The 24,833-nt window shown below is 32.1% G+C and overlaps 1 protein-coding gene across 1 annotated transcript; it reads right to left on the bottom strand.

Annotated features, from left to right (window-relative positions):
• Positions 1 to 2,472: 2,472 nt before the first annotated feature.
• LOC145252807 (ankyrin repeat domain-containing protein 16-like) lies at positions 2,473 to 24,404 on the bottom strand. Its single transcript, XM_080112762.1, has 7 exons — positions 23,878 to 24,404; positions 16,254 to 16,376; positions 13,370 to 13,467; positions 10,109 to 10,260; positions 8,600 to 8,761; positions 3,996 to 4,074; positions 2,473 to 2,786 (listed from the first exon to the last, which is right to left on the bottom strand). The coding sequence occupies exons 1-7, from the start codon at positions 24,258 to 24,260 to the stop codon at positions 2,722 to 2,724; spliced, it is 1,062 nt and encodes a 353-aa protein (XP_079968888.1). The 5' UTR covers positions 24,261 to 24,404; the 3' UTR covers positions 2,473 to 2,721.
• Positions 24,405 to 24,833: the final 429 nt, after the last annotated feature.

The following is a 24,833-nucleotide window of genomic DNA, read 5'->3' as shown; positions in this document are numbered from 1 at the left end:
CCTGAAAAATAAACACATCAACTGTTCATGGAATAAAATGTAATGTAAAAGTTCTATTTTTTCAAATCTGAATCTAACACTTGCAAAGTCAAAAGAATTTTTTAAAAAGTCCTATATTTTTATAAACCTGAAATAAAGATCAGATAAAAAATGTTAGGTATCCTTTATTTTCTTTCCTTTTTTTTTTTTTTAAATTTATTTTTCGAGCTTCGTGTTTGAAGGATTTTTTTCTTTTTTTTTTTTTTTTTTTTCTTTCATGTAATAACAAGATGCATAGATATACACACATATCGATATATATCCGGAGAGAGACAGAAAGAGAGAAAGCGTGAGAGAGAAAGAGATATTGCATATTCTAGAGACACTTTTTTTCTCGTCTCTGTTTTTTTTTTTTTGTGTGGGACACATTTCTTACTTTTTTTTCGAAGGGTTACTTTCAATACTCTTTTTTTTTCTAAATCGATCTTTTGTAAACTGTTTTTTTTTTTTTGTAGGTGCAAGACAATTTTTTGTTCAGGTTCTGAATTTTCTTTTTGAGTGCGTTTTTTTTTTTTTTGTGTGCGTGTGTACTGGTCTGCCATTTTTTTTTTAATTTTGCCAGAAATAATAGTTTTTTCCGTTTTTAAAGACCGTGGACCATTTTTTTTATTCGATTCGTCTAGTGGTCGTTATTTTTGGTTGTGCCGTGGGTTTAAGGGTCGAAATTATTTCCATGCTGGGAAACAATATGTTCTGGTCATAGTGCATCATTTATACTGCGACACAGATGCGACGAGATCCGTCTGGTAATTAACCAGGGTCAATCCTGCGTCTTAAGGCAACATTTATACCACAATCAGCCGGCCACTGAACGTGTGACCGACAGACGTGTTATAGTAAATGTCTTAAAGCGGTCTCATGAAGATATGAAGATGGGCCAGTCATTAGGGTCTGTGTAGTAAGAAGAAAATCATACCTGAGATGTTGGATCTGGGTGTGGCTCCTTTCTTTTCTCAAGATGATCTCTTCACCCTGGTGGCATTCTGGTGGGAATCTTCATCTCTTTGTCCTCAGGGCCGCCTTTCGACTTCAGACATTTATGAAGGCATTCATGGCAGACACAAGAAAAATGACACGCGACACAATTGTAATATACATAAGGTATAACTAACTATTTTATTTTACATTAGAAATACAATATATATTACAAAAAACAATTTACAATTCATTTTTACGATTAAAAATGGATAATAGGCTTTTCGAAGCTAACTAAACTACCCTAACTAGTGTTGAGGGAGGGGGTGCCCCCCCTCATTTACGGAGAGACAAAATATGCGTCCTCACATCATGGTGGTCGTGCAGGAAAGAGACAGAAAGATAGCAAGGGAATTATGGGAAGGGGTTTCTTTGTATCTCTACGCTCATGGACAATTTACCACCCGTCCATGCTGCAGAGTGAGTTAGAAACAGTGGCACAAGGAAATAGTGCCACATAATTACGTAATAGTGTTTTTACTTAAAATTCATTTTTTTGTAATTTTTATAATTTTTATTAATTTTGACACATAATTACGTAATAGTGTTTTTACTTAAAATTAATTTTTTTATAATTTTTATTAATTTTGACACATAATTACGTAATAGTGTTTTTACTTAAAAATAATTTTTTTATAATTTTTATTAATTTTGACACGTAATTACGTAATAGTGTTTTTACTTAAAATTAATTTTTTTATAATTTTTATTAATTTTGACACGTAATTATGTAATAGTGTTTTTACTTAAAATTAATTTTTTTATAATTTTTATTAATTTTGACACGTAATTACGTAATAGTGTTTTTACTTAAAATTAATTTTTTTATAATTTTTATTAATTTTGACACATAATTACGTAATAGTGTTTTTACTTAAAATTAATTTTTTTGTAATTTTTATTAATTTTGACACGTAATTACGTAATAGTGTTTTTACTTAAAATTAATTTTTTTATAATTTTTATTAATTTTGACACATAATTACGTAATAGTGTTTTTACTTAAAATTAATTTTTTTGTAATTTTTATTAATTTTGACACGTAATTACGTAATAGTGTTTTTACTTAAAATTAATTTTTTTATAATTTTTATTAATTTTGACACATAATTACGTAATAGTGTTTTTACTTAAAATTAATTTTTTTGTAATTTTTATTAATTTTGACACGTAATTACGTAATAGTGTTTTTACTTAAAATTAATTTTTTTATAATTTTTATTAATTTTGACACATAATTACGTAATAGTGTTTTTACTTAAAATTAATTTTTTTGTAATTTTTATTAATTTTGACACGTAATTACGTAATAGTGTTTTTACTTAAAATTAATTTTTTTATAATTTTTATTAATTTTGACACATAATTACGTAATAGTGTTTTTACTTAAAATTAATTTTTTTGTAATTTTTATTAATTTTGACACGTAATTACGTAATAGTGTTTTTACTTAAAATTAATTTTTTTATAATTTTTATTAATTTTGACACGTAATTACGTAATAGTGTTTTTACTTAAAATTAATTTTTTAATAATTTTTATTAATTTTGACACATAATTACGTAATAGTGTTTTTGTTTAAAATTAATTTTTTTGTAATTTTTATAATTTTTATTAATTTTGACACATTATTATGTAATAGTGTTTTTACTTAAAATTCATATTTTTATATCCAATTATAAGGCATGAGCACCTTCCATTCTTATGTCAACATTTTTCTTTCAACAGTTGAACACAATCCAAATGACGACTATTCTCTGCCATGTTTAATGCTGAAATAAAAAAAATAAGTTTATTAATGAAACCCATAAAAATTACATGTTTTTTTTTTAAATGAAAATATGTTTTTTTTTCAAAAGTCTTAATACAATAAAATTTACAAATTTTAGAATATAGTTTTATTTGAGAATAAACTACCTGTACATACCCGGCATTGCCCAGTAGTCTTTTTTTAACTTCCAAGTTTTTATTTTTACTCTGCTTTTTTTTTTTCTTTCTTTTTTTTTTATTTTGATTTATGCCATTTGCTTTGTTTTTATCAAGTTAGAAATTTCATATATTTTAAAATAGGATTTTGGAAATAAAATTTAAATTATTACAGTATCGTTTGACAACTGAATTATTAATGGAATCAAATTGTTATGAAATTATAATTAAGCTTGTTAAGGTATTGTTTTGATGACAATAACAGCATCTTCAGCATCATCAAATTCGGTTTAATACTTGTTTTACATACTGGCATATGCTGGACAACTTTAAGGGTCCTGGATATGACCTTAAACTATATCCAGTGGTGAGGCCCCAGGTTGCGGGCTTTGGGGAGTGTGGAGTCACCCTTTAATTGCCATTGCTCCCATGTCCACTCTGACCTGGAGTGGTAGTACCTGTTAGGGTCCCAACTATGGGTTAAATAGAAACCGACTTGAAAACAACAAATATATTCTATTAAAAAATTATTCTTCAAAATATCTGGATTCGGCATTAAATAACCTGAAAAAGGTTGATATGCCGTGAAACAAAAACAACCAACCAACCAACAACTTTAAGAAATTGACTTCCAAACAAAGCTATCTCTACCCAGGTCTTTATTTATCCCTCTTTCTCTCAAATACTTTCTTATTACTTCCATGTTTACTTTGACCATTCCAGTGAATTGGTCCTGCTACGTTTTCAGCAGCCTCGTAACTCTCATTTCCCTTATTTTCTCTTTTAGTCTTCACACTCCAGAAGTGATGTTTCTGACAAAGAGGGAAGAATTGCTTGTCCTACAACATAGTATTAAGAGATTTGATTTTCTTTTTAAAAAAAAAAAAAAAAAAAAACTTGATCAATTTATGTGATTTTTTTTGGTGTACAATATTTTGTTTACCCCACAAGAAGGTATACCATATTGATTTTTTTTTTAATTGACTTTTGTCATTTTTGTTTGCTCGTGGAGAGGGGGGGGGAGGGTATGGACTTATATCAAATATTCTACGTACCTGTCCGTCCCATTTGATCCTGCAGATGCACGTTTGCCCCGTGAGACAACAAAGTGCTAATAATGTCCGCATGGCCCTCCTAGAAAGAAAAAAGAAGATTATCTTAATTGTTATTATTAATAATTATTATTATTTTTAATTATTATTAATAATTATTATTATATTATTATTTTTAATATTATAATCTATACATTATACACCACCACCACATCATTATCATCATCATCATAATCTATACATTAATATCGTGTGTTCTTTATTTTTTGTGTCACGCTTACATCCGAGTGACTGTCGTTTAATTGTTATGGATTTCTATTTCTTGTAATAAATAATTTTACCAAGAATTCTTTATAAGTTTTGGTTTCGGTTTCGATTTCGATTTTGATTATAGCTGATGGCATTCCAGTAATCTATTTTTTTAATAATTTTATCAAGAATTCTCCATAAGTTTTGGTTTTGATTTTGATTCAAGCTGATGCACCCAAGTTATATGGATATATTTTTTATTTTTGAAATTGCAACTTTATAAATTTTTTTTTTTTTTTACATGGGGATCACCACTTATCAAGGCCAGGAGACCAGTCAGGGATAAGTGTTATTGCGAGTACAGTAATCAATGAGATAGTATTGTAGTAATCATTAGTATTGGAGATTTGATAGAGTGTCTTACTTAAGGGGGCGGTTTGTCAGGAATTTGTTTATGTTGGACTTGAAGATATCCAAGTTGTAGTCAGGTGGCAAACAGGCGAACGGAAGAGAGTTCCACAATTGTGCACTTCTTAGAAAGAAGCACTGCTCATGGAATCTACGTTTGGATTTAGGCACAGATAAAGAGTGGGGAAAATTATTAACAGTAGTTTCAGCCAGACGGGTTTGGAGCTCAGACGAGAAATTGTCATGGAAATAACGATAAAACAAAGACAGACTCACAACATCTCTTCTGTGGGAGAGAGGCTGCAGGGAAGATAAAAGGGCATCCCCACTAAACCACAAAGTCTATTTTGTACTCTGTCAAGGCAGGATAGGCTGTTTTTAGCAGCTCCTGCCCAGATGTGGCAGCAGTACTCCATCCTTGGACGTACTTGGCTTTTATACAGATAGAGAATTGCATCAGTAGTGAGATATCTTCTAGAGCGGTAGAAGGCTCCCACCATTTTCCCAGTGTCCTTGGCAACAGATTTGATGTACGTGTTCCATTTCAGATCAGGAGTAAAGGTCAAACCCAGAAGCTTGTCAAAACATTGAGTCTCCTCAAGATGAGAGCCATCCATTTCAATTGATGATGTAAAGATAGAAGCTTGGTTTTGGATGCATTAAAAGTGACCAGCCACCTCTTTCCCCATTGTACCACGCGTTCAAGATCAGAGGAGAGAGAATTAGAGAGAACTTTGTCATTTACGGCCTTTGATGTGTTGCCATAGATGGTCGTGTCATCAGCATAGATGTCAACGAATGATTTAAGTATGTGTTTTGGGAGATCATTGATGTAGATCAGGAAGAGAGTTGGGTCCAGGATGGACGCCTGGGGGACTCCAGCATTAACACTGTGGGCCTCTGATTTCTGCCCATCAACCACTACTCTTATGAACCTATCAGAGAGAAATGATTTAATGATTGAGAAAACATTTCCAGAGATACCGTAGCTGGAAATCTTGTGAAGTAGGCCCTTATGCCATACCTTATCGAAGGCCTTCGATATGTCAAGAGCAATTGCCCTGGAAAGGAAACCTTTGTCAAGAGGTTCACTAATCCTATGTGATATAACCGTTAGCACATCTGCTGTAGATCTTGCAGAGCAGAAACCATATTGCATACACTAACAGGGAAACCTGACATTGAACACGATTGAATGAGGATTAATGAATGTTTCAATTGTCCATATTTTTTTGTTATCAAAATCGGTGAAATTGCTCATTTTTTAATCAAATCGATTGATTGCGTTCTCTAGTTGGGGACCCATTGCAGTGCACTGGGAGGAAACTTCACATGCCTTCCCACAGTGATTTAGTCCACAATACATGGTAGTCCATATTGCACTGTAAAGAATCTACTGTTGATTTTACAAAAATTATTCTTATATAATGGCTTGAATTAAAGTTTAAAATGCAAAAGTCAAGTATCATGCTTCAACTGTGCTCTAAACAGAAACACTCATTTCAAACATAACCCATCTTATCAAAGAATCTACTGTTGATTTTATATGCTGGGACTTTCTGCTTGTGCGGTGATAAAATTTTTCATATGCACTTGTGATGTTTAGGCTGCATAAGGGTATTTGCTTTGGTCAAATTTGGACTGTTCTTTCTTTAATCAGATTTTATTATTTAATCCTTTTAGAATCAAATGTTGGCCAGCAAAAGAAAACAAAAGAAAAAGAAAGAAAGCAATCAAAATAAATCAAAACTTCCTTTGCCTTGTTTTTTTATCGGTGAAGATTGAAAAAATTATCTGACAGTAAATTAATACTATGCTGAGGAAACTACTTAGCATAAGCTGGCTGGAAAGGATACCAGACACAGAACTCCTCCCAAGCATATCTACTATCCTGATGAAAGCTCAGTTTTGTTGAGCTGGTCATGCAGCCTGCATGCCAAACTACAGAATAGCTGAGAAGCTTCTGTTTGGTAGCTCCGGCATGGCAACTGCTTCCAGAGCAGAGAAAATGGTTTAAAGACTCTAATGGCATCACTGAAAACCTTTAACGTTAATCTGTCATTATAGGAGCAGATAGCTGCAGATAAGATCGAGTGGTGGGCTGCTGTTTTCAATGGTTCCCGCTGATATGACGATATGAAAGTGACAAGAAAGCTACTGCAGAAAAGCACAGACAGAACAGAAATACTAATGCTTTGGGCCGCTGCTATCTTTCTGTCCCTTACTTACTAACCATCTCTGTACTCGCTGATGAGAACCCCCTCCCCATTCCCATCCAGGATGATCAGATTGTTGCCGTTCTGACATACGTACAATTATTAGAGCTTCTGATTTTGAAAGTAAAATGACCAACAAAAAATACAATATTGATCAGGATTAAATATAAAGATTGATTAAAAATAAAGTGTTTGCTTTTAACAACAAAGACCAGTATTTACCCTAACTCACTGAGGAAACAGATTTGATTATGTAGCTGGTAGTAAAACAAAAAACTATTGATCAAAAAATAAAAAATAAATTGACTTTAATTTGTATATAAGTATTTGAATTATTTGGATTCATCAAACTACTGTTCTCATCTTGAGTGTGATTTTCACAACGTTTCGGTCGCTGTAACCTCCGACCTTTTGAAGGTGTATCTTGTCGAACTCAGGAATGTTTCTGCCAAATTCAAGAATTTACTTGACGGTGGTAACATGTTCTCATTCCATGACTGGATACAGGTCCTAAATAATTTGCAATTGTATTTTTTGGTCGTCCACACTAATACTTGAACGTTCAACCTTCAAATCAATTGTAAAAGTGACATTCTCCTGACGGTTGAAAGTTCAATTCTCAGTGTAAGGGACCGAAAAATACAACTGTGAATTATCTAGGACCTCTATCCAATCGAACAGAACGAGAGCATGCTAACCCCAGTGAAGTAAATAAAGAGGTTCTGTTTGAAATTCCATTCAAATTCCCGAGTTCGACAGAACCATTCATGAGTTCAACAAGATATACCTGAAGAAGGTCGGAGGTTACATCGACCGAAACGTTGTGAAAATCACACTCAGGAAGAGAACAGTAGTCCGAAGAACCCAATTAATATGAATAATTAATCCTTATCTCAAAAATTCAGAAACGTATATATTAAGACGATTAGATTTTAAACTTCTTACCAATGTTTATTACAATCAAATGATAAAAGATCGACCAGTATTTGTTTTTACTTATATTCAACCATAAAATAAGCAGCACACTGACACTAAACATAAAGGACTACTATGAATTAATGGCCAGGCCTGCACGAACATTCTAATTAGGGAACTGAGCATGCAAGATGTTTGCTTATATTACACTTAAATTTCTGCATCTTAGTATAGTCGAGGAAGCAGAATACAGGAAGGGAATGCCAAACTCTAATAGTTTGAGGGGGTGGGGGAAATTGGGGATTAAATATAAAAATTGGTTAAAAATAAAATGTTTGTTTAACACAAACCAATATTTTCCCTTATTCATTGACGAAACAGATTTAATTTTGTAGTGTGTAATAAAAAACTATTAATCAAAAAGAACAAAAAAAGAAAGAAAATGGCAAAACAAAATCAATTTTAATTTATATATTAAGATGGTGGATTTCTTTCATATTATGCTAAAATTTCTGCAAGTTAGTATAGCCGAGGAAACAGGAATTAGGGAAGGAATTCCAGAGTCTAGTAGTTTGAGGGAAGAAAATTTAGGGATTAAAGATAAAAATTGGTTAAAAATAAAGTGTTTGTTTTTAAACAAACCAATATTCGCCTTTATTCATTGACGAAACAGATTTAATTATGTAGCTTGCAATGAACAAAACTATTAATCACAAAAAGCAGGCAAAACAAAATCAACTTTAACTTATATGCCAAGATGATGGACTTTTTATCGATGTTTATTACAATCAAATGATAAAAGAATGAAAAATCACTTACCTTTGCTGCTAAATGCAGTGGTGTCACTTTTTTGCAGGAAACGACATTCACATCGACTTTAAAATTTGATAAAAGGTATTTGACAGATGTGAGATGATGACCACTTTGGGCAGCAACATGCAGAAGGTGGTTACCAAGCCGATCGGTTTTCATTAAATCAGCCTAAAAACGAAAATCAAAATTACATGCATAATAAACAGTTCATATATGTACAATGTCTGCCATAAAGTGATAGTAAGTACCTTAAGAGCAATGACCACCATGGATGAAAGTGCCAGCTACTGGACGACAGTGACCAACACTTGAAGACAGGCGATTTGGCACCAATGTTCCCAGATGAATATGTATGCGAATGTATGGATGACAAAAAAGTCGTAGAAGAAATGAAGATACTCATAGTTGACTTGATTTACACATTTTATTTACAATAGGCACGGCCAAAAAGTGTAAAAGAAGTCAATTCTATTAAAATCCATTATTCTTGAGCAACATTTTTTTTCCAGAAAGAGAAAAACCTGAATTTTATCATACAAAAAGCAGAATCATATAAAACTTTTTCTATTTTTAATACAATTTAAAATTTTCCAAAAAAAAACACCATTTACCACAATTTTTTGCATTTAGAAATATACAATTAAATATATATTTTTAACAGCTTTTTAAATCAATTAATTTTTTTTTTTTTGTCTAAATAAGATTTAGGATGATTTCCTATAAGAATATGCAAAAATATTATAACGTAAGTATCTGAATTTAAAATAATTTCAACTTTTATCTCAATATGTAGAAATCCCGTGTTGAAATTAAAAAATAAAAAATTTAACGTTCCTTTTTTAAGAAACTACAAGACATTCTCACCCTCCTCACAATATATTTTGTTCAGTTTCGACTAATTATTTTAAGCATAAAGAAGGGAGGGTTTGTAGGCAAAAAAAAATATCGATTATAAATATCGATTATAAAAAGAAATACACCATTATAAAGTTCGTGCTTCACTTAATAATCGGTGAAAATTTCGTATTGATTGGATAATTACTTGATTTTTGGTAGATTTTTATAAAATACTTAACCTTTCCTTCGTTTTGGCCGTGCCTAATTTACAAGGCAACAGATAGACTAATACAAATTACATCGATCAGTTTTAGTCCGATATTACTTGAGTTTATGTGTCACAACTATAATGGAATGAAGTAATATATATATCTCCTTCATTTTCTTGGATTCAAAATCATTCCTCTTAATGGCGCCTACCGGTGTCTCTTCGATGCAGTTCTTACGTTTTCACATGAGAACTGGGATAAAGAAAGGGAAATAATTCTGGCTGAAACAGATAAGGAGTCAGCTCCCTTTGATCAAGTTCTATCGTCCTAACATGACAGTCCGTCCAACACGCAACGTTAAATCGAATATGATGATGACTGTTTTTGTTGAAACAATAAAGATAAAAGTTCTTAAGTTTTTTTCATGTTGACATTCTTTGCAAATTACATTAAATTGTTAAAGTCATACCTTAAAATTCTGGATCATGATGTCAGCAACTTGAGTGTGGCCGCTACGGATAGCATCCATAAGTGGTGTGTTGCCGCATGAATCTTCAGCATCAATGGGATGTTGGCAGGTTTCAAGGAGCCAGCAGATCACATCTTTGCAACCATGAAGAGCTAGAGTACAAAAACAACAGCATTATCTCTTTGTATGTGTGTTCGTTCCCTATGGACTCGGAAACAGCAACGTCGATTTTTTTTTTTAATTTCACAGAAATGAACTTGATGTATTTGGGAGTGTTCTTATGTAGATTTTCTCTGATAAGTATCAAAAGTCGATTAAAAAAGGAAGTCTGATTTTGACTAAAGTTAACACTTTTATACAACCTAACACCACAAGTGCATTAGAGACGTTTTATCACAGCACAAGCAGAAAAGCCCAGCCTATAAAATCAACTGCGGATTTTTTTATAAAGATAGGGGCACATTCAAAAGGAATGTTTCTTTTTAATAAACAATTGAACCATGATACTTGACTTTTGTACTTTTAACTTAAATTCAAGTGATTATGTAAAAGTAATTTCATAAAATTAACAGTTGGTTCTTTTATAAGATGGAGGCACATTCGAAATGAATGTTTCTGTTTAGAGCACAATTGAACCGTAGAGGCATGTGAAGCTTCCTTCTGGAGCATCACAATAGATCCCCAACTAGAGCAGACGATCAATTGATTTGATTGAAAAATGAGGAATTTCACCGATTTTGATGACAATAAAAATATAGGATTGTGGAACATTTGTTGATTGTTATTCAATCTCGAGCAATGTCGGGGGTTCCTGCTAGTACATACTAAACCAATCGTACGAACTTGACATTGCTTGTTGTTTTTTTCCTCTAAATATTTTTTTTTTCAATCAAAGGGAAGTCACTCTGTATGGATGATTACAGAGTTATACCCTTTTTGTAAGATTGTGTCCATTTGGAAATAATTCCAATTTGGACAAAGTGTATTCTGGAACGAAAGTACCTCAAATTATGTTTTATTCTTAACAAATGTTACAACGATCCACACAAATAAACTGATGAACTAAAATCAAAGATAGATCTTGTAAGAAGAAATTCATTGATTATAAAATTATGAAAGACCGGATTTACTTCTGCATAATTTACATATTTAATGTACAGAAAATTAATATTTTTAGTTTTCTTAGAAAACTGTCATTAGAAGAAAAAGGCAAGAGAGAGAAGGGAAAGATAAAAATGAAAAATAAGAAATAGAAATAAAATCCAATCAAATAGCAATGAAAAATAAGAAGGTAAGGCTCTAGCAATTTGGTAGAAATCAGTTTTTTACTTATTAAAAAAACAGAAAAAAATCCCAGCAAATTCGATGGAAAACTCAGATTTAAGAAAGGATCTAACAATTTAAGTGGAAATCTTCTTTTAATGTAAAAATATTCCCATAAAACGTGGATAACTTACATCCCTAAATTTTTTGTTTTGAGTTTATTCATTTGATGTAAAAAAAAAAAAAATTAAAAAATATAAACATTTCAGTCAAAAATATTGTTGTAATTTAAATAATTTAGGACATACATTGCATAGGGAAAAATGATAATAATAGATGCCACACTGTCAACCAAGCTCCAACCCCTGTCCCATCGCCACAATGTTATATTTTTGTGCTTGTTTTACAAGTACTCTGACAAACTTGTACCCCCTCAACATAAATAATCCCAACTAACCTGACAAGCAGCAAAATCTCATACATTCACTGTATAAATCCTCCTGATGCTGGAGATCCTTCTACCCTGAAAGTTTCTTTCTTTGAACTGCTAACTAACCTCAACCGCAGGAAGGGGGTTTTTCTTGAGAGAAAAATCCCAGAATATTTCTTATCAATTCCTTTTCTTTTATGACTTCTACACACAATTAACACAGTTCAAACTTTTTCTTTCTTTCCTTTTCTTTTTTGGCCTCTTCTTTCCTTTCTTTTTTATTGTCTGAATGTCAACATTTGTCTCCGTGGCATGTCAACCCATTTTTAATCCGTCAACATTTTAACTTTCCGAGTTTGTCAGAACGATTCCCGAATCGACAAGATATACATGAAGAAGATCGGAGGTTACATAAACCAAATCATTGTGTAAATGACACCGAAGATGAGAACAGTAGTCCAAAAAATCCAAATAAAACTAGTAATTTTCTTTGTTGGAGTAAATACAAGTAAAAAAAAAAAAAAATGTCCGATAATTAATCCTTTATAACCTGGTTTAACTAATTTGTTCAGTCGTAAATAAATGAATATAGCAGCATAAATAAAGTGGGAATTGTTTCAAACACACCTTGTACATATTAGTTTAGTATCTGGATAGATTCCAGATACCTCCATATTGCAACTGTCCATTTTCCATCATCTGTGTCCGAGAGTGGACGATTTCGTTTGTCATAAAAACACTTAATAATCAAAGTAAATTTATGAAATGTAAAAATTCTCAGTGGTAGTTTAACTCTTGAACTTCATAATTTTTCCAGTTTAAAGACACTCATAGTATTATTACCCTTTAAAATTAACAATAAACATTTTTTTAATCATCTACATCAGAGGTGCACGCACATTTGCAGCACGAGAACTACTTGTGACAAGACTAAGTCTAGATGATTTACAACCAACTAAAAATACAAGACACATTATTTATAAATATATCGTAAATTGTTGTTATATGACATAGAATTACACAAGAAAAAGGTTATGGGTTGAATAAATAAACAAAACTCGTTCACATCTCGTTGGAGATTACCTAGCAAAAATGGGCTTTTGGAGTTAAGTGTACGATTTCACAAATGCAAAAAGCTATGCTTCAGAATTTTATTTAGATGACGATTGAGAATTTCTATTGTGTTGTTCTTAATCTTTTACGACCTGGTTGAATTAATTCGTTCAGTTGTAAATAAATGAATATAATGGCATAAATAAAGTGAGAATTGATTCAAACACGCCTTGTACGTATTAGTTCAGTATTTGAGTAGATATCAAATACCTCTAGATTGCAAATGTTCATTCAGTAAAATTAATAATAAATATTTTTTAGTTATCTACATAATAATTCAGGTTATAAGGGGTTAATGAAACAATGTTTAGAGTTAAAATTAAACTTTATTCATCAGCGTAGTCACCTTCTAGCGTGATACACTGATTCAAATGTTTCTCTAAAAATTTGATGAAATTTTTGTAGAAAATTTTTTTAAAAAACATGAAGAAAGATGGAACAAGCTTCATTTTTACCTGCAGTATGGAGAGGTGTGCGTCCGTTTTTGCTGACAACTTTCCATAAATCTGGTTTTGTGTCTGACAAAAGTTTCACAATTTCCAAATTGCCTTCCCTAAAATTTAAATGAATAGTTCAAGACAAAATAATGGATTTTAAAATAAGAACGACAGCAAAATTCAGTAAAAATGCTGATGAACACAGTTGCAATTTACTGGTTTCCCTCAGCAGCAAGATATAGCACAAAGACGAAAAGTGGGGAAAACCAACTCCCCAGTAAGGGGCACTCTACAAAAATAGTCACAAAATGGATCCATTCGTATTCCTCACTAAGGTTGTTGCAAGTGATTTGCAATAAAATTCTGAAGGAGAAGGTGATATCTGGGAGGGTGCACTTTTTAAGAATCTTCTACCTGTACAAGAGCCAGAACTGTCCAAAGATGTACTGTTATCACATTTTGGGTGGAGCTGCTAAGAATACTCTTTCCAGCATTGACAGGATATAAAACCGTATTCAAAATCTAGTGGGCAGGTACCTTCTCCCCTCCTTACTTCCTCTTCCTCACAGAAGAGATGTTGCAAGTCTATCTCTGCTTTATCATTATTTTCATGGCAGGTGCTCGACTGAGCTTCAATTTATGACCCCCCCCCCCGTAAAACATTTACAACAAACACTCGTCCAGCTACAACAACTGTCAACAATTTTCTTCCCTTTCTATCTGTGCTTAAAACTAAATAAAAATTCCATGAGCAAAGTTTCTTTCCTAGAACTACCCATCTGTGGAACACAATATCAGGCAGCTGTTTCCCAGCGAACTATAACACAGTCGTTTTCAAGTCTAATGTAAATAAGTTCTTGTTAAGCCATTCTCTTATATAATTAAACCCTAACTAAGTTCCACCATTACTGATCATCACAGTGTTGTCTCACAATCTAGTTACTATGCTTTAAGTTCTTTATATTTTCAAATATTTACTTATGGTGTTTAGTTTGGTTGTTTTTGTTTTTGACTTTGCAGAACATGATTGAGTTTAATTTGAAATAGAAACAAAACCAAACAGTGAGTGCCAAGAAGTAGGAATGAATATAAAGACTTTGTGAAAAGACGCAAGTGAAAAAGACATCGTTATCAGGTTAAGCTTTAAGTATTATCTATAAATATATAAAAGGCAAAATGGGCACGAGCGTTCGTGTATGTTCGTGAAAGGCTTTTCAGATTGGGATTTCGCTGTTGGTTAAATTCCGAGAGAAGTTTTCCTATACTTCTGAGATCATAATATCTGAGATTCGCAAAGGAAACCGTTTCTTTCCTTTTCTTTGATCGAGTTAAAAAAATTCCCACTGTGGTGTTGTTTTGAGTGTTTGTTTGTCTTAAAGCGAAACTATTCAAACACAAATGACAGAAAGCGGGAAGCTTAACTGGCCCCTGGCCAGGTTTAAAAGCAACATTCATTTCCACGTATGCGAGGTGACTCCTATGATTCCTAAGTTAATTACCAACTCATTGAATTTAGTTCGATCCCACCTCTCTCTATCTTTTTTTTAAATTTTTTATTTCGTCCTTATGCCAATATCCTCCACTTGGGCAAAAGTTAATTACCAACTCATTGAATTCACTATCCTTTTTAGCCTAATAGTTAACGTGGAAAACTAATGACCCACTTCTCTCTCTATCTTTTTTAACCATGTGGAAGCCATTCTAAATATCGCTTTGTCCTTGTGCCAATATCCTCCACCTGGACAATGCCAGATACTCCCTGCTAGTTATATATATATATTGAGATCCTATGCCAGTAATTAGAGATTATGTTAACTAGTATGAATTTTTGCAAATGCATGTCAGTTCAAAATTCAAAAGAGTTCAAAATAGACTTTGTAGCCTCGTAGGAGATGTCCTTTTCTCCTCCTTGCAACCTCTATCTCACAGAAGAGATGTTGCGAGTTTGTCTCTGATGTATCGTTATTTTCATGGAAAGTGTTCAACTGAGCTTCAATCTATGGTCCCCCCTCGCCAAACTTTCACAAGAAACACTCGTCTAGCTGTAAACACTATCAATAATTTCCCCCACTCTTTATCTGTGCCTAAACCTAAACGTAGATTCCATGAACAAAGCTTCTTTCTTAGAACTGCACGCCTGTGGAATTGTCTTCCGTTTTCCTGCTTTCCGGCTGACTACAATATGGTTGTGTTCAAGTCTAAAGTAAATAAGTTCTTGATGAGCCGTTCCATATAAGTTATCAAATTTACCAAATTTTCATTACTAATGATTACTATATTGACCAATTTCTACTGTACACTCTTTAACCCTTATCCTTGAGTGGCCTCTGGGCCTTGATAATGTGGTGACGCCTTTGTAAAAAAAAAAAAAAAAAAAAAAAAAAAAACCCAGTGGCAAATGGAAATAGACCAAGTGTACTTAGCATGAATGAGGTATGGGTTCAAAGGTTAGATTCCTAGACAAAACAGTTCAGTTAAACAGACACTAAACGATGAAACAAAAAAAAATCAACAGCTACACATATGGAAAGGCAACGATCAATGAATAAAGATCAGCGACTATGCACATATGTTAACAAGACCAGCGATCGCGCACATATGTTAACAAGACCAGCGATCGCGCACATATATAAAAAAAGACCAGCGGTTGCGCACATATGTAAAAAAAGATTCATTTGATTTTTTAATTGATCGCTCACTAGCGATAACGCGCAAGTGCACACGTATGCATTTGTGTGAAAAGACTTATTGTTTGACATTTATTCATTTAAACATGTAATATGAAAACGATACACTATTAGACTGGGCTAGTGTTAAGAAGAGCTGGAGAAAAGTACAACATTATAGGTTATTAGGGTTTTCTGTAAGTAAAAAAATTCTATATTGGAATTTGTAACTGTACCTGCAAGCCAAATGAAAAGAATTCCATCCATCTTTATTCACTAAAGCTGGATTCGCTGAAGCATTCAAAAGTTGGATCACAACATTTTTATGGCCTTTCACCACGGCTAACATCAAAGGTGTCCTTAAAAGGAAAACAGAAATATACAAATAAACAAAAGAATGGAATGTTCAGATTCATATGAGATGATGATGATGATGATGATGATCTTTCAACATACTTAAAGAAATAAACAGTAAGATGGTCAACATCTTGAAATTTGAAATAGAGAATTTTGTCATTCGAATCTCACTAGACGACGAAACACATGCCAGTGGATAATTATATTTTAAAAACAATATATATATATATATATATATATATATATATATATATATGGCTTACACTGAGAATTCAATGTTTAAACCTACTCATAATTTCATCTTTGTAAGCCAAATATAATTATATATAGTTATCTTGTCAGATTTTTGTAGTTTGTCATCAACAGCAATTAATTTACTAAATCAATATTTCATTCTAACTAACCATTCTTATTTTTATACTTTGACATTGTTTTTTTTATTTAATGCTCGGAAATTTTTAACATGACATCATTTTCCATTCATCATTGTTTAACCCTTTCGACTCTGACCCAATTAAGCAATAATTAGCCCAAAAGACAACAGGCAATGAGGAAAATTATTTAATATCATATTATTAGAAGTCCAAAATGTCGGCTGTTTGGATGTTTTAGCTATGTTGCTCTTGTATCTGAGTAATACAATCATGAATGATGTCACTTTCTTCTTTATAATAAAAGGTATTTAGTTCTCTCCCACTGCAAGAACTTAGACACCAGGGTCGGAAAGTGGGATTGAGAAGTTAGCTCCCCAGAGGAGGAGCACTCTGACCTGCAAAAAGTGCCTGGGCAGCCCTGTCAGCATTCCCCGGTGAGGGCTCTTTAGGCGATTAACAATAAACTAACCCCTTCTCAAAGAGAGAAGGCCTGGGAGGGTGGACCTCCTAGAACTTAACTCCCACCGCAAAATCAACAGACCAACCCGGACTTCCATTTTTATTATAAAACTAGCGGCTGCACCGCATCGGCACACATAATGCGGAGTCAAACACAAAATCAAGTACACTCAACATCAACGCTTACCTTGTGAACTCGGAGTATGGGAAATTCCCATATGCACAAAACAAAATCACTGAAAAAAACAAAAATACCCTAAGGCTAAGGATAATAAGTAAACGTTGGATAAAATGATGGTTAAAATTATTACGAACTTGCCAGGATTCGAACCTGGAATCTTCTTATCCGTAGTCAGACACGTTATCCATTGCACCACAAGTCATGTCCATATGCCGAAAGATGTTATCGCGATTGTATACAGACTTTGCTAAATTCCGTTGACATGGGCAGGTAACTTTTTCGACAATTGCACAAAACGGCCCAAAAACCCTTATTTCGGTCTTTTTGTGTAACTCAGCGTTGTTCGTTACGAACGTTATATATAGATAAGCGTTGTTCGTTACGAACCATATAAAGATAAGGACAATCTAGGGACTCGGGGGAAAAAAAATTTTTCAATTTGGTGCATCCGTTCGAAAGTTTTATTGGTATATATATACACATACACATAAATATATATATACACATAAATATATATATACACATGCACATAAATATATATATACACATAAATATATATATATACACATACACATAAATATACACATACACATAAATATATATATACACATACACATAAATATATATATACACATAAATATATATATACACACACACATAAATATATATATATACGCACACATAAATAAACATTTACAATTTTATTAATAGTAAAGATCAACGGATTGGCATGAAAGAAAATATGAGATTTGTACACAATTATTTTTTTTTTACACATATTTTACAAAAATAAATAATACGTGATTAAATTTTGCATAAAATAATAAATAAAATGGTGTTTATGTTTTTTTTTTTTTTTCAGTGGTTTGAATCTGTTTTACTATTATAAAAATATATTACTTTATTAAATATTAGCTGGATATCCAGCATTGCCCGGTCATACAATACGCTTAAACAGGATATTTTAATTTATGCAGATTGCGTATGTATTTTTATAGAATCAATCCTCTATTGATTATTATATATTACGAGGAATAATTTACCCGGTGGACTAATTTGTAAAAAATAAATAAATAAATAATAACAAATAATAAATAAATAATAACAATAATGTCGTTCATCAAATTCCACTTGTGTTTGTTTACATCATGTCAGCTGGTATTTGGGTTTGACAATGAATGCCCTGGAAAAGTCACTTCTGATTAATGTTTAGTTTTAAAATATGCAAACAAAGAAATTATTTGTGGCGATTTTATATGGTACCTCTTCTTTTATTGTAAATTGAACTCATTAATAAGAAAAAATTAAAACAAAATGGTGAGGTACACCTAAGCTTAAACAGGGGATATTTTGATCTGTAGTCGAATGCTCTACCACTGAGCTATATCTCAAGATGACAATATATCTATTTTTTTTTTAAGAAGAAATGATTTGCTGAGATTTTATTATTTCCCTTGGCTGGTATAATGTAAAATATTCGCTTGTAAAAATTCTTTTTTATTTGTAAGAGAGAAAAGACTATTTTTAAGATCAGATGTTTTTGATTTTCGATGCTTATCAGATGAATTTCTATGCAAAACATATCTAAGAATACTGCCAGGCATATCAATTACCTTTGTGTGAATTTTGCAAAAGATTGGCTCAGCCATTTTGGAACCTATGAGGAAGGAACTCACACACACACAAAGTGACTTTTATATAAGCACTAGCGGGGGGGTACCCGGCGATGCCCGGGTGTCTTGAGGTAAATCAAAACTCCGGGGGGGGGGGGGGGTTAAATAATAATAATAATAAAATAAAATAATAATAAAAAAATGTTTTGTTAGGTGAGTATGAGAATCGAACCCGTACCCTTGAGTTGGAAATTAATATGTGAAAAAAAAAAACGTGCGATGTTACCATTGGGCCACTGCGACATACAGCGTAAACGTGTTTTATCTAACTATAACTATAAAAACAGGCGTGCGTGATAAAAGTTAACTTTTGTTGCTTGCATTTGACCTAATTAAGAAAGGTCAAATAGAAGTCACGCAGCGTAAGCGTCTTTTCCCCGGCGCATTGCCGCGAACACGTCCGTTTGAGTTTAGTTTCATTTTATTTATACTAAAAAGCCCAATCAACACGCGAGAAACCAAAATAACAATAATTTTGTAAAAATCGACGTAAATAAATCTATACGCTGCGCGCTTTCCTAATTCCTAGATATTATGATATAGGACCTATATACACAGTTTTAAGCGATAGTAACGACCCCGGGAGCGCGTGCGAAAGAAGCCTTTTGAAGACATACACAAAATGATCACACACATTTTGCCTTTTTTAAAGATGGAGATTTACTTATATTTATTTAAAAAAAATAGAATAGAATGTTTCTTATTGTTTTTTTCTTTTTATTTTTTTCTTTGAAAATTAAAATACAATGTTAATTGGTTTGGATTTGTTTTAGTATTATAAAAATATATTACTTAGAAAATAGAATACCATGTTTTTTTTTGTATCATTGTTTTATTTTTTTTTTTTTGAAAAATAGAATGCAATGTTTTTCAATGGTTTGAATCTATTTAAAAACTATATTACTTTATTAGATATTTATTGATTTCTTTACATTTTTAGAAATAGCTTAGATTCCGAGCGATGTAAGGAACTAGTGCCGAAAACTTGGGTTAACTGTCCTACAACGGTAGAATGACTTGGATATGGGGAATACTTTTACATTAAATTTTAATTCGAAAAAGATTCTCCACTCTAAAATTCTAAAATACTTTATTTGAGCAAAGGGTGTTAGCTGATAATTTATTTATTTTGTGTTTGTGTGTATGAATATTCCTTTATTTATAGGAATATTTCTTAAGCAATAATAATTTTGGGTAAATTTTTACAACGTCTCCTATAACTACCCCAACCTCCCTATGTTAAGAACGGCTTTCGAAATAACCCCACGTCCCCAACCTCAAAAGGCGTTCTTAACATGGGGACGTTGGAGGGGTATTCCAAAAGCCGTTCTTGGGGTGGTTGAGGGTGTTTATACTACACTGGGGCAGATTGTAAAAAAATACCTAATTTTGGCGCAACTAAAAGGAAACATAAACATGGCTGCTAACGAAATGAAACTAGAACAGGAAGTCTGATCTAGTAAGCAGAAAAAATTTACATTAGTAAGAAGCGATGTTCAACTGACACTAGTTAGGGTTGTCCATTCTTCCGTAATCCTCACTTTTTCTTTTTTTTTTTTTTTTTTTTAAATATAGGGAGAATTCTGGACAAATACTAAATCAATTATAATGCGCGTATGAGGAGGGATGTCATTGTAAACGTTTGCCAAAGTGAATTCAAATGCAGCTTCTCATGTAGGAGACGTCTTCCTGAACTACTTTCGATTTTTCTCGCTCACATGCCTCTATTCTGAATTCGTAGCAGTAAACCGACATCAGTAGACTTTTTTTTTTTTGGCACTTCTGCATGAGAGTTACATGAGACGAATGTTTGTATTTTAGTTTCAAGAATCGCCGACAGATGTCGCTTATCAAGGGTTGATAACTCTTCCTTATCTAAAAGTTAGTGCAAACTAAAATTATATTTTTATACAATCTTTCTGTACAAAAAAAATATTCTTAAACCTCTGTTTCATGTTTTTTAAATTATATTTTGCTACATTTTTATACAACCTTACCAAAAAAAATTCCAAAACAATCTGTTTCATGTTTTTATCATATTTATTATTTTATTTTTAGTTATGAATCACTCATTGAAAAAATATATATTAATACATTAAAATCATATTTTGATACAGTTTTTTTATACAAGAAACATTTCGATTTTCATATATTTTTGTGTTATTAATTTCGTTATATATTTTTGCGTTAATGGCCGCTAGATGGCAGTTCTCTTTCTAAGGGTGCCCGGAAAACTCGTCCCGGGAAAACTCGTCTCCGGAAAACTCGTCTCGGGAAAACTCGTCTCGGGAAAACTCGTCTCGGGAAAACTCGTCCCCTTTCGCTAGGTAGGAAAACTGGTCCCTTATTGAATAAATATCGATTAAAAACACATTTTATGATCGTTCTTGAAGGAGAAATTGTTTTTTTAAAATAGACTATAGCCCCCCCCCCCATAATATTAAAAAAAAAATTTTTTTACTTGTTTGATGTTTTGTTTTTTTTAAAATAAAATCGATTTTCTAAGTGTCCGTTTTCTACCTAACTGGCTAAGTTCTTAGTGGTTTCACTTATTTTAAAGCGTTTATTATGTTCATAAACGAGACCGCATATTTTTTTATATTAATATAAAAAGAATTTACTTATTTACTGTTGTTATAAAAGGGTAAAATCGATTTGGGTTTGTATTACTGTACACATAGATTCGAAAAAATTGTCAAAAAACAAATATATAACAAATAAATGTTATCAAAGGCAAGATAAGTTACTTTCCTACCAAACTGGATATATTTTTCGTGTTTTTATTCAATGTAACATGTTTATTCAGCTCGAAAAACATACAGTGTTTACCGATGTATTCGACAATTCAAAATAGCGGCCGACTCTCTCTTAAACACAGTAAGTTCGGGAATAGGTGTTATAAATAATAAACTAGACAAAATACTATTAAAAAAAACACCGAATGACTCAACCTATGCCACGGTAATATATATTGAGCGAATTTCTAACAGTATTTTGTCTAGTTTATTATTTTTCGAATCTATGTGTACAGTAATACAAACCAAAATTTTAATATTTTTTTAAATATAATTTAGAGAGGGGGGGGGTTATATCTCCCTCGGAAAAACAACCAACAAAAAATGAAATTAAAAAGATTCTTGATAAACGATAGCGGAGTTTTCAATAAAATTGATTAATAAATTTATTTAGTGATTACTTTTTCTCTTAATGATTGATTTTAGAATTTTGAAGTAAAAATTAAAAAAATTAAAAATGAGTTAACGAGAGATTGTTAGCACATGGCATCTCTCGCGCCAAAAAAATATTTCGCTTTTGATATATTAGTTAATTTTTGCAAAATTTGAGAGGACGACAATAAATTTTGATAATTGATAGAATTATAATTTTAAATAACGCATGAGTGCATTGCATTTGGTATGAGAGAAAACGAAAACATAACAACAAAAAACTATCATAATTAAAAAACCAAAACAAAAAAGTAACGCTCCCAGTTTTTAATTTTTTTGTTTTGTTTTTTTATTATTGTTTTTATGACTCCAAAAAACATCGTTAAGATAAGAACCAAAAATTTTTTTAATTAACTTTGTATGAACATAATAAACGCTTTAAAATAAGTGAAACCACTAAGAACTTAGCCAGTTAGGTAGAAAAAAAAAAAAAAAAAAACATTAAACAAATAAAAATATTTTTTAAAAATATTATGGGGGGGGCTATAGTCTATTTTAAAAAGCAATATCTCCTTCAAGAACGATCATAAAATGTGTTTTCAATCGATATTTATTCAATACGGGACCAGTTTTCCTACCTAGCGAAAGGGGACGAGTTTTCCCGAGACGAGTTTTCCGAAGACGAGTTTTCCCGAGACGAGTTTTCCGAAGACGAGTTTTCCCGAGACGAGTTTTCCCGAGACGAGTTTTCCCGGGACGAGTTTTCCTAAATTCCTTTCTAAGAACAGGGGTCGATAACTCGTTTCTGATGCTAATATGTAATTGTCATACAGAAGTGCCTTTTTTTTCTACCAAAATAGTCATTAACAATGCGTTTTTTATGTTCAACATATTTCAAACTGATATAAAGTATTACATAATAAAAATAATTGAATTAAAACGAAAAATCATTTTTCTTATTTCGAATTATTTAATCAAGTGAAAATTCAAGTTTTACTTGATTACTAAATTTAAAAAGCTAAGTTAAATTTAGTTTTTACGATATTTTTGAATTAAATTGTTAGGTAATTTATTAGAATAACTTTTTAAATTTAATAATCAAGTAAATATGATTGTTTTTTTTAATTCGAAAATGATTTTTGGGTATTTTGTTTACATTAGGTCCACCTCCACAATTTTCTTTAAATTTTGCAGAGACAAGTAGTTATTGAGATATAAAGATCTGTATTAGGCACTGTAATTCTCTGGCGGTTATCTTTTTATACGCGATAAAAAAAAAAAAAAGTCTACTTGTCTCTGCAAAATTTAAATGAGATTTTCGTATTCAGCAGCATAGTCAAAAAACTATAAAAGTCACCATTTTTAAGAAAATTATGGAGGTGAGGTTACCTAATGTAAAAATTTACCGATTTTTGTTTTAATTTAATTATTGTTTTGTGCAATAATTTATATTCGTTTGAAATATGTTAAACATTAAAAAGAAAACCATGACTGTTTTGGTGAAAAAAAAGAAGTCTACTGATATCAGCCCGCTGCTACGAATTTGGAATAGAGGCATGTGAACGAGAAAAAGCGAAAGTAGTTCAAAGAGACGTCTCCTACAGGAGAACCCAAAGATGTTTTTATTTATTTATATTTTATTTTTTTACCAATCGGCCCTTTTCATGCTGTCAACCTTGGCGTTCTGTTCAAGAAGGAAGCGGACGCAGTCGGCGTGGCCATTTTGGGCCGCTTCGTGTAGGGGAGTTTTTCGGTCTGTGTTGATGGAATCGAAAAGGTCCACATTCTTCGCTGACCATTTAAAGTTGTGGTCGACGAGAAATTCCTTGGCAATGAATTCAAGAATCGGCAAACGTCCGAAACGAGCAGCAACATGTAAAATGTTGTCCCCTGAACTCTGGTTGCATTTTTGCACCAACCATTCATTCTGGAATTGTCCGGAGGTGACGATGTCATGAAAATAATCGACATTTCCTTTCTGGCTGGCACGACACACAGATTCGAAATTGAAATCTTTTTCATCCCCACACATTGTTAATTATTATTTATTACTATTGTTGTTGTGGTGGTTGTTGTTATTGTTTTGCGTTACTTATTGTGGTGTTATTATTTCGGTTCAAACATGTTTGAAATTCTATATTTTTATCATACAGCACCGGTTTTTTCCGGTGTTAAATAAACGTTTCACCGTTGTAAATTACTTCCGGTCAAGTTTCTCTCAGACCCCCCCCCCCCCGAAAATCTTTTATAATAATTTAAGATTTTCGGGTATTTCTCTAGGAGACTATCCATATCGGTCCAAACGTTTCCTGTCGCGATTTATAGAACAAATCGGAAATAGTCAAAGAAGTTTACGTTTTTTCTTCTTTTTTTTTTTTTTAAAAAAAGAAGAAAAAATACTTCTGTAGAATCCGGACGTTGCCGTTGCTGAAATAAAATAACGTTATTTAGAAACCCTTTCTTAACATAGGCAGGGGAGGGCGTTTTGTAACTATTCTGTACTTTCACCTAACAATTACTAAACAAATTAAATTGTAACTATATTTTGTAAATAAGATCGATCTTAAGCGAACGTGGATATTTTAAATAAAGTTAGAAAGAGAAA

This window comes from Euprymna scolopes, chromosome 29 (genome assembly GCF_053919585.1).
Source record: "Euprymna scolopes isolate OS-2025 chromosome 29, ASM5391958v1, whole genome shotgun sequence".
NCBI lineage: Eukaryota > Metazoa > Mollusca > Cephalopoda > Sepiida > Sepiolidae > Euprymna > Euprymna scolopes.
Note: the sequence above shows the minus strand (reverse complement) of the source record. Positions and strands in the feature narration are given on the sequence as shown.

Coding starts and splice junctions, on each gene's coding strand:
- LOC145252807 (XM_080112762.1), bottom strand. CDS start 24,260: ATGTGTGGGGATGAAAAAGATTTCAATTTCGAATCTGTGTGTCGTGCC. Junction 10,261..13,369: donor CACACCTCTCCATACTGCAG/GTAAAAATGAAG, acceptor TTTGTACTCTAG/CTCTTCATGGTTGCAAAGAT. Junction 8,762..10,108: donor TCATGATCCAGAATTTTAAG/GTATGACTTTAA, acceptor TTTCGTTTTTAG/GCTGATTTAATGAAAACCGA.